This window comes from Sinocyclocheilus anshuiensis, unplaced genomic scaffold (assembly GCF_001515605.1).
Source record: "Sinocyclocheilus anshuiensis isolate Anshui unplaced genomic scaffold, SAMN03320099.WGS_v1.1 scaffold366, whole genome shotgun sequence".
Taxonomy (NCBI): domain Eukaryota; kingdom Metazoa; phylum Chordata; class Actinopteri; order Cypriniformes; family Cyprinidae; genus Sinocyclocheilus; species Sinocyclocheilus anshuiensis.
In genome coordinates, this window is record NW_015547673.1 from 891192 (window position 1) to 901605 (window position 10414).

A 10414-nucleotide genomic window follows, 5' to 3' on the forward strand; every position below is an offset into this window, starting at 1 on the left:
CTTTATGCACCAAGAGCTTGTAACACTCCAAAGAGAAAGGAAAAATTGAAATCGCATCATATGACCCCTTTAAGCACTCTAAAGTTCAACTAATTGCATTTAATATCAATTTAAATTATAATATATTTGTTTAATTGTAAATAAAATGAACTTAAGTGTCACTAAACATTACATTCAGTTCACACTTTAGAATATTATTTTAAAGAATATTATTTGCATAGTAAGTACTCTTTTCTGAAGTGTAACTCTTTTTCACAAGGGTAGTGATGTACTGAAATTTCGCAATCCAACAATATTCAACCAGTTTTCAGCTAAATGAAAACTTTAATTTTGGTTTCTGTTCAAAATGTATTTACTATTATAAATCATATAACATTACATTATATTATATTACATTATATTATATATTGCCAGTGACTGGTTTTTGGACGCTTTGGAACTTTGCACAAATTTAGTAATGATAAATCTCTTCTCTTATTAGCTCTATTTGTTGCCCATTCAAAGTATCAAAACAAACTGTCCATTGAAGATGCTCCACCCTTCTTACATAGAAAAGGACCCTTTGTGAGCTTAGTTTGAGGGGCCACAACAGTAGAAACTAGGGCCCTGTTTTAGCAAGATCCCTCAGGTTTGACTCCCTAAGGTGTGACTCTCGGCCAACAGGGTCATGAAGAGTTCACCAAAGCAAGTTAACATTACTGCGTAAGTTTTGCATTGCAAAACATCTCCCTGGCCTCCTTTCCTCTTCCTCTTGACTCGAACCCCACCATCCCTCACTTTCTGCTCTCTCTGTGACTTGAATAATGCTCCCTCTCTCCATGTGTACTCTAGGGGTCATGGGAAGATCCCTGTGTTCTCACAGATTGTGAAACTGTATCTTGTTAAATCATGGAGATGCCTTTGTGAGCTGGGGAAACAGGGACTGGGGCTTTTTCATGGAAATCCAAGTCTAGTCCATAAATAGCTCTCTCTTTCTCTCCTCCTATCATTGTGTAAGGGGCTGTTTGTAACGTTTCTTTCTTTCTGTGATTCCAGGGCATCTTTCGAGGTGATGCTGAACGGTTCAGGAGCTGCCAAGGATCATAAGTAAGTGCATGTGCAAAGTACTTCACATTAACATGGGTTTAGCGGTTTGAGAAACGCAGAAAGCAAGTTTTGACCTTCAACAGATGCTTTGAGAGTTTGTCTTACTTGAGACTGCATGTCATCTGCAGGGATCCTGGTCAGTAATCACTCAGACTCACTGCCTGAAAGAAACAGCATTCAAAATACTGTCATTTCTTGACAATGCAGAATTCATGTAGGCACTTTTAATGAAAAACATTTAATGCTAAATCATGAGGACTTTTGAAATGTTACTTTATTGTTTATTTCTATTTTATTTAAATCAGTAATTGACAACAGTATTTAATTATAAATGTTTATATACTTGAATCACTGCCACTCTTGCCAACAATTCTCAATGGAAAGTAGCTAAATCCTGTTTGAAAAGTTGCTAGATGACGTCATGTGATAATTAGCATATTCATGATGTCACTGGATCATATTTCCATTCTGTCTAGTGTCAGCCCTTTAAACAGTACGTCTGTTTGCTTCTCTTCTACTCTCTGTGTTCACATACTGTATTCCAGCCAAATTCCTAATAAAGCTGTTCTCATATTTGTTTAATATATTTAAGTATATGCATCTGTTGTCAGACAATGGAAAACAAATATGAAGTAGTGACTGAAACACAGCAAATCTCTGAATCTAGTGACAACATCGTTAAGCAACACTGATTGCTAATATATGAAGGAATAATCAATACCAAGCCCACTTTCTGTTCTCACCACAGATGTGAATCATCAAAGAGTTCAATCAAGATGCAAATCCATTAATTAACTAAATGGAGCTTTATTTTGAACCACAGAACTGACAGGACATGAATGTATTAAGAAGCTCTTTTTGAGTGCCCAATTTATTTCTTACGTACATACTTTGTTGTCCTGAGAAATATGTGTATAATTTATATATATATATATATATATATGGAAGAATATTCAGGTCTATGGAAGAATATTCAGGACTTTTTTTAAAAAGCAATTGCAAATTGTATTTTCAATTGAGTGTGAGTGTGTGTGTGTGTGTGTGTGTGTGTGTGTGTGTTAAAGTTTATTTATTAACTGCTGCTTATTCTCACAAAAGCTGTTTATAGTTTGCTTTGTTCCTTTTCTCTTACAGTGTGTTTCTCTCTCATCATACACATGGATAATACAAACATTCTTGGATTCAATCCCAACAATTCTTTGCATGTTTTGCTTTCTCACTGTCTTGGACAGAAGCATTTTGTGGCATGGTCCTAGTGGCTGTTGTACAGAGTTTGTTTCATTTCATTTTTTTGTAATTATTATATGTGCAAACCCAGAAAACTACACACAAAAAAGACATTGAAACGTGGACATTCCTGCACTGTTGCCATGGCATTGAATAACTAAACAATGACCAGTGGTCAAACTTTCCAACAAGCCATAACCACAGATGACCAATCAGAATATCTGGTATAAACAACTTCCCAAATAACTGAACCAAAAAATGTTTAAACAAGCAAAATTGTTTCAAATATAAGAACATTTTCCTACAGTTCTACAAAAAAACTCAGTCATCATGGCAACCAGTGAGCTGTCCAACATGAAATGTTTCATATGACTTTAGCTTTCCATTTGACATCAATGTTTCCCACTCAGAGAGCGAAACCATGAAGCAAGCGCTCCTAGAGATGTGCTTTCCATGTAAGATGATTAACTATGAACCGAGACCATAATGATATCCGTCAGTTTCATGAATGCTGTATCCATCTGCTATGAACATTGGGCTGTTCACACAGGGGATTATATGTTGGGTTATTCTCTTCTCTCATTCTCTTGGCCCAGATGACTCACCAGTCTTGAATGAGCTCCATTACATAACAGAAAACAACAATTGAGCGTGTGTTTATGTATGTGTGCTTCACAATGATCTCTCAGTTAGGGTCCCACAGTTGGGCGGGGGGTTATTTGCATGAGTGGCACTGCTTATTAACATACATGGATTTGCATGTACTGTATTAATTAGTGAGGGTAAACTCACTGACAGAAGTGAAATAGGACTCTGGAATAGTTCACTAAAAAATTACATTTCTGTAATTTATTCACTCTCATGCCATTTCAAACCTACAGAGCCCCTAAAGGGACATAGTGATTGAAAAAATATGAGATGGGAGAAAAAAATTATATTGCACTGCTTTTGCATTTGCTTTCAAAAATATTGCGTTCCTCCAAGAAACTTTGGGTTTGCTCACAAAACTTTTGCATTCCCCCCCCAAAACCGTGCATTGACTTTTGCATTTTCTCGCAAAAATAAAAAGATTTGCAAGTGATCACAAAGTTTTTGGGGGAATGCAAATGTTCTGTAAAAGAAGGCAAAGATATTGCAATACTCCCATCTCATATTTTTTCCATTACCATGTCCGCAAAGTTTCTGAGGGGAACACAATATTTTTGTGAGGGAATGCAAAAGTTTTGCAATTGAAAGCAAAGTTTTGGAAGTGAACACAAAGTTTTTTAGGGGAACGCAAATGTTTTGCAAGCGAACACCAAATTTTTTTGAAACACAAAGTTTCTCTGGGGAATGCAAAAGTTTTGCAAGCCAACGTAGAAAGTTTTGAAAGTGAATGCAAAGTTTCTCCGGGAATCGCAAAAGTTTTGCAAGTGAACAAAATTTGTTGGGGGAACGCAAAAGTTTTGAAAGCAAACACAAAGTTTCTCAGGGGAACACAAAAGTTCTACAAATGAACACTAAATTTCTCCGGGGAATGCAAAAGTTTTGCAAGCCTATGTAAAAGTTTTGAAAATTAATGCAAAGTTTCTCGGAGGAAACACAAAAGTTTTGCAAGCGAACGCAAAGTTTCTTGGGGGAGGTAACAATTTATTATAACTTTCATTAATAAATCATTAACAAACATTTTATAATGCTTAACAGATCATTAGTTAATATATTCAAATAGCTAAAAATATGAGATAATGTGCTTGTTAATGTTTACTAATGAACTTATTAAACATTACCTAATGATTAGCAGATCATTATTTCATATAAATGAATATGCTTAAAAATGTCATTAAACTTTCAATTCATACAATCACGCACTTTTTACAACTCTACAAATGATTTGAACAGAAATTATACAATGATTAAAAGCTTAATTGTCATTCAATTTAGTTCACATATTACCTAATGCTCTTTTTTCATTTACAAATGTTGTGAATAAAATAGCTTAATTAGTCATTTTAAGCACTTCCCAAACTACTCATGTTAACATATTATTCATTAACTAACTCATAATCACCGTCTGTAAAGGTCACATATTTATGGTCTGCATTTGTTGTGTAGACTTCTACTATTTACACATCTTAACAAAATCTACATTTATTAATTAATTATGTTTTTGCAGCACCCAATCTAAAGTGGAAACTATTTATCATTTGTAAATGTTTATAAATGTTTACCAATCATTAGTAGCTTTATGAGCAGTCATCTGAATGGCAAAAAGTGTCCCGAATGACCTGACTTCAACCTATTTACACATCTTTACAAATCATTTATTAATCATTTGTTCATGTTTTTGCAGTAGCCAATCTACCCAATAGTGGAAACTATTCTTCATCTGTAAATGTTTGTAAATGTTTACTAATCATTTAGTATCTTTATGGGCATTGAAAGTTTAGCTGCTGCAACAACGTTTGTGTAAATGGTGGTTAGTTAAGTTTAGATAAATGCTTGCTAAAGACATAACAAACATTGTAATTTGGGTGCAAAACATGTTTTATTGCCTCAACATTTATATTATTCCTACATCAACAGGAGAAAACAAAACAGTGTTTCAAGAAAATACTTGTTTATTTATCAAAACAATGTCATATAAACCGTGTTCCCATATAGCCTAGTAATCAAATTGACGTCTGTACATTTCTTACACCTTAACCAACCCGTAAACCAACCCATACCACCAAACCTGTCCCTAACCTTACTCGTAACCCACCTCAATTGCAGCAAAAGTGTTGTACATTAACAAAAGCTTTTAATCATTGTATAACAACCATTTGCAGATTTTCAAGGTGCATGATCATATGAATTAAAAGTTTAATGACATTCGTAAGCATATTAATTACTATGAAAGAATGATCTGTTAATCATTAGGTAATATTTAATATGTTTATTAGTAAACATTAACAAGCACATTATTTCACATTTCTAGCTATTTGAATTTATATTAACTAATGATCTGCATTATATAATGCTTGTTAATGATTTATTGATGAGAGTCATTATTAAGTGTTACCCAGCCAGGACATTTTCCTCAACAACTTATTTTGTGTTAGACGGTAAAAGGAAAGTGGGTTTGGCACGTGTGGGTGCATACAAAACATTACAAAAACATTTTGAAATCCCCATAAGATAGCATAAAAGCAAACCCTGATTAAACCGTGTGTCCATTTCCCTTTCATGACATGATGTGACACATGCAAGGATCACAACTGCATTTGACGTTAAAATGTTACAAACAAATCATTCATGTTCATTCTCAGTTTGTAAAAGGGTAAAGATGTCAGTTCTTTGAATTAAACACCAAGGCCATTCATTCATTCACTTTACAATAAAGAACCTTTCGCCTGTTTTTACATTTATAAATATGAAAAGCTTTTGTTGTAGACTGGCATGCTTTGTGAAGTCATATATCAAGAGTTTTTTTAGTCAAAATAAAAGAAAGACCCATAATACTCAATAGCCATTTCGGAAATGGTACAACTGAGCATGAAGGAGTGTTGATTTATTGCTATGTCTCTACATGTATGGAGGAAACAAAGAGAGTGGTGTGGGTGTGTGTGTGTGTGTGTGTGTGTGTGTGTGTGTGTGTGTGTGTGTGTGTGTGTGTGTGTGTGTGATTATACATGTGTATGAACCTGTCAGTGGACTATATCCTGCACCACTCAAAACTAGGGATGGGTCACAGTGGCCATTAGTGAGTTTGACTAGTTTTATTTTTCCATATTTAATCTTAATTTTACTTTTATTTTTATTATTATCATTATTATTATCTTAAAGGATTTGTTCATTTATTTTCTTTAACATTCAGTTTGCAATCTAAAACTCTCTTGCTGCAGCCATATACTAATATTCAAAAGTTTTTGTTTTTTTGTTTTTTGCATCATATTAATGTGTTTTATTATATTTTTTAATATTTAAATTTAAATGTATTTACTGTATGATTTAATGCATTTATTTGTCCATTTTAACAATTTAATAAATCCTTGCTGAACTAAAGTCTCAAACTAGCTTACTGACCCCAATCTTTTGAATTGTAGATTCGCTGGTCTGTGATGGAAAGCTGAGTTGTTTTTAGCCTTCAGTGTTACATGATCCTTCAGAAATCATTCCAATATGCTGATTTGCAGCACAAGAATAATTTCTTATTTTTATCAATGTTGAATACAGTTTTGCTGCTTAATTTTGTGGAAACCATGATATATTTTTTTTCAGGATTCACTGATTAATAGGAAGCATTTATTTGAAATAGAAATCTTTCTAACATTATGTCTTTACTGTCACTTTTGATCAATTTAATTCATTCTTGCTGAATAAAGTATCGATTTCTTTCTAAATAAATAAATAAACTGACCCCAAATTTCTGAATGCAAGTGTATATATTTAAATAATTAAATATAATTCCCTGCAGGGAAAGGTTTCCCTGATTGAGAACCACTGGTCTAGTTGTTTTTGGACACAAGAATGTGACTAATTTACGTTCCCCCAAAGAAAAACATCTGATTAGGTTCAGGTCAACACAAAAAAATCTAATTATACAGGGCTTCCTAAAGACTAATTAATCCACTAGTTGTTCAGTCAACCCACTGACTTACTGTCTTAAAAGGTGGCATTCTGAAACAACAAATCTCTAAATCAAAACATTTATGCCTTGACGTGCGAGTGAAGAGATTGTAGACTGGTCGGCAATGTTGCTGGCTCCTTAGACCATTATTATCTAAATGAGCAGTGTGAAAGAGAGAGAGCATACAGCACCGAACAACATTCTCTCAGGAATAGGGAGAAGACTCCTGAAACACAGCCTAATACGGTCACGTCTCCCTCAGAGATCCGTGGGTGAAATATGCTCGGATTCCTCCTCAGAACACGTTGATCATTACTGCTGTTTGTTTTGAGCGCTCCAAGCAATTTTTGCAGATTACAAAACTCAAACAAGCATCTGCAATGCATAAATGTTGCATTCTTCTGACAGCAGATCAGATTTGTCCTTTGTTTTCGTCTGGGACATACAGCACTGTGTTGGATGGTGTATACGTATACATCCTAAAATTGCATCAGAAGCTATATAGGTCTACACCTACTAAATCAGGGTCTTCAGTGTCACATGATCCTTCAGAAATCAGTCTAATATGCTGATTGGCTGCTCAAGAAACAGTTCTATCAATGCATATTTGTACACAACAATTTACGTTCCCCCAAAGAAAAACGTCTGATTAGGTTCAGGTCAACACAAAAAAATCTAATTATACAGGGCTTCCTAAAGACTAATTCATCCACTAGTTGTTCAGTCAACCCACTGACTTACTGTCTTAAAAGGTGGCATTCTGAAACAACAAATCTCTAAATCAAAACATTTATGCCTTGACGTGCGAGTGAAGAGATTGTAGACTGGTCGGCAATGTTGCTGGCTCCTTAGACCATTATTATCTAAATGAGCAGTGTGAAAGAGAGAGAGCATACAGCACCGAACAACATTCTCTCAGGAATAGGGAGAAGACTCCTGAAACACAGCCTAATACGGTCACGTCTCCCTCAGAGATCCGTGGGTGAAATATGCTCGGATTCCTCCTCAGAACACGTTGATCATTACTGCTGTTTGTTTTGAGCGCTCCAAGCAATTTTTGCAGATTACAAAACTCAAACAAGCATCTGCAATGCATAAATGTTGCATTCTTCTGACAGCAGATCAGATTTGTCCTTTGTTTTCGTCTGGGACATACAGCACTGTGTTGGATGGTGTATACGTATACATCCTAAAATTGCATCAGAAGCTATATAGGTCTACACCTACTAAATCAGGGTCTTCAGTGTCACATGATCCTTCAGAAATCAGTCTAATATGCTGATTGGCTGCTCAAGAAACAGTTCTATCAATGCATATTTGTACACAACACACAATTCTGAAATGTATTCGCTTGAAGAGCCTGTATGAACTGATAAAGGGGGAGGTAATGGGATGATGTGGATGAGTGGGATGAGGAATGTCCCTGCGGAGGACTCTGTAAACTTTTGTCCTGCAATCTGAGAACATCTTTGAAGCTCCATATTGCGCCATGTGTTTGTCACCTGCAGAGTATTTACTGTGGAAGATCTACTCAAAATTTGGGCATTCAGAATCTAAAAAAACCTTTATCCATTTAAGATAGATAAAACAGCCATGATCGTCCAATTAGTCAGGAAGGGGCCATCATATCGCAATACACATTAAAGTGGATCTCAGTACCACATAAACACCACTGCATTCTGACTTCCAGGAAAACTATACATCAGCCAATCAGAATGGAGCTTCTGATTTTAGAAAGCCTGTACTGTGCAAGACACTTTAAACAGTCTGTGAATGTCTATTTAAAGGCATAGCTCACCCAAAAAATAAAATTCTGTCATGATTTACTCACCCTTACATCATTCCAAACCTGTACGACTTACTTTCTTTTATGGTACACAAAAGATGTGCAAATAAAAGCCAGTGGATTCAGGTATGTTTTGGACCCTACTGTACACTCTAAAAAATGCTGGGTTGTTTCAACCCAATGTTGGGTCAAATATGGACTAAACCAACTGTTGGGTTAAAAAGTTAATTTAAAAATGTAACCAAAATTTAACCCAACAGTTGGGTTAGTCCATATTTGACCCAACATTGGGTTGAAACAACCCAGCATTTTTTAGAGTGTATAAACAGCTTAAACATTCAAAATATCTTCTTTTGTGTTATGCAGAAGAAAGAACAAACTTGGAACAACATGAGGGGAATTAAATACGTCTTTTAGGCTGCAACGTGACCCAGCATTGGGTTGAAACAACCCAGCATTTTTTAGAGTGTATAAACAGCTTAAACATTCAAAATATCTTCTTTTGTGTTATGCAGAAGAAAGAACAAACTTGGAACAACATGAGGGGAATTAAATACGTCTTTTAGGCTGCAACGACACATAAGTAGACCAAAGCTTTGCTCTCAGGCTAAACTTTGGCATGCTTCATGGGAAAAGCACAATCTAAAATGTCAAAACACTGTTACTCCTCTCTTAATCTAGTTCTTATCTGCATTTCACCTCGTTTTATAAGAACAGGCATGCAGGAAACCTGTAAGATGTAAATGAAAAATCATTAACATTTTATCAGGGTTCTGCTTTTTATGAGCCACTAAGAGTTCCGGCACCAACATTATTAAGCATTACGGCCTTTAGCTCCAAGCAGCGAACACGCATACCATCTGTGAGGAGTAACCCGTTTGATTAGGACACAAACTCTGCTTAATGAATGTCTGGTAGACTGCAGGGGTCAGTAAGTTAATTACTGCGGTCAAATCACTTCCACATGTTGATGATGAATCAGGCTGTAGTGATACTCTATGCAGGCTTGTGTTGCTTTAGTCAGATTGTTTTTAAGAAAACATGTTAGTTGGTTTCATCAAAAACTGGGTCTATTTAAACCCACAGCCTGCAATAGCCCTGAAATACAATGTTATATTGATTAATCTATGTTGTGTAATAACAACAAATTTGGGTTCATACTGACCCATGACAAGCTGACACAACAGCATCCATTCACATCCTCCTGTGACTTATGGTGACTTGCAATTGTTACCTTAAAGAGCTATTTCTACTTGATTGAACCCATAAAATTTAGATTTGTTGGCATACATTAATGTATTTAGTAGGGTTGGGTACCGAACTCTGTACTTTTAAGGGTACTGACCGAATTGCGTCGGTACTACCGAGTACCGATTCACGTTAAATCAATCGGTGCCAAATTTCGGTACCTGAGAACGCATCTGGGCGCATACGCTACAGAGAGAGAAAGAGAGACCCTGTGACATGATGTCACCCCTGCAACTCGTTCAAACAACACACAGGGCAAGCCGAAATGTTGTGAAGTGTGGTTACATTTCTAGGGCCATATGGTTTCTGCGAAAACGCGGACGGGATCGTGGAGTCCATTCATAAAAACGTAATGTACTCTATAGCTCGGAATGCCACGGAATTCGTCAATTTAGCACAAATAAATCAAAAGTAGCCACTGCCACTTAATTCGAATCGTGATATGAACTAGTGTCTGTGAATATTAAAATGCAAAAAGA

At 35.7% G+C, this 10414-nt stretch overlaps 1 protein-coding gene across 1 annotated transcript in view; it reads right to left on the bottom strand.

Moving 5' to 3' along the window:
• Window positions 1-10414, bottom strand: part of LOC107702851 (vinexin-like) — a 48856-nt gene that overhangs the window by 30864 nt on the left and 7578 nt on the right. The window contains exon 2 of the mRNA XM_016505279.1: window positions 1192-1247. Coding sequence (XP_016360765.1) covers window positions 1192-1203 — 12 coding nt within the window. The 5' untranslated portion in view covers window positions 1204-1247. The remainder of the gene's footprint in view (window positions 1-1191; window positions 1248-10414) is intronic.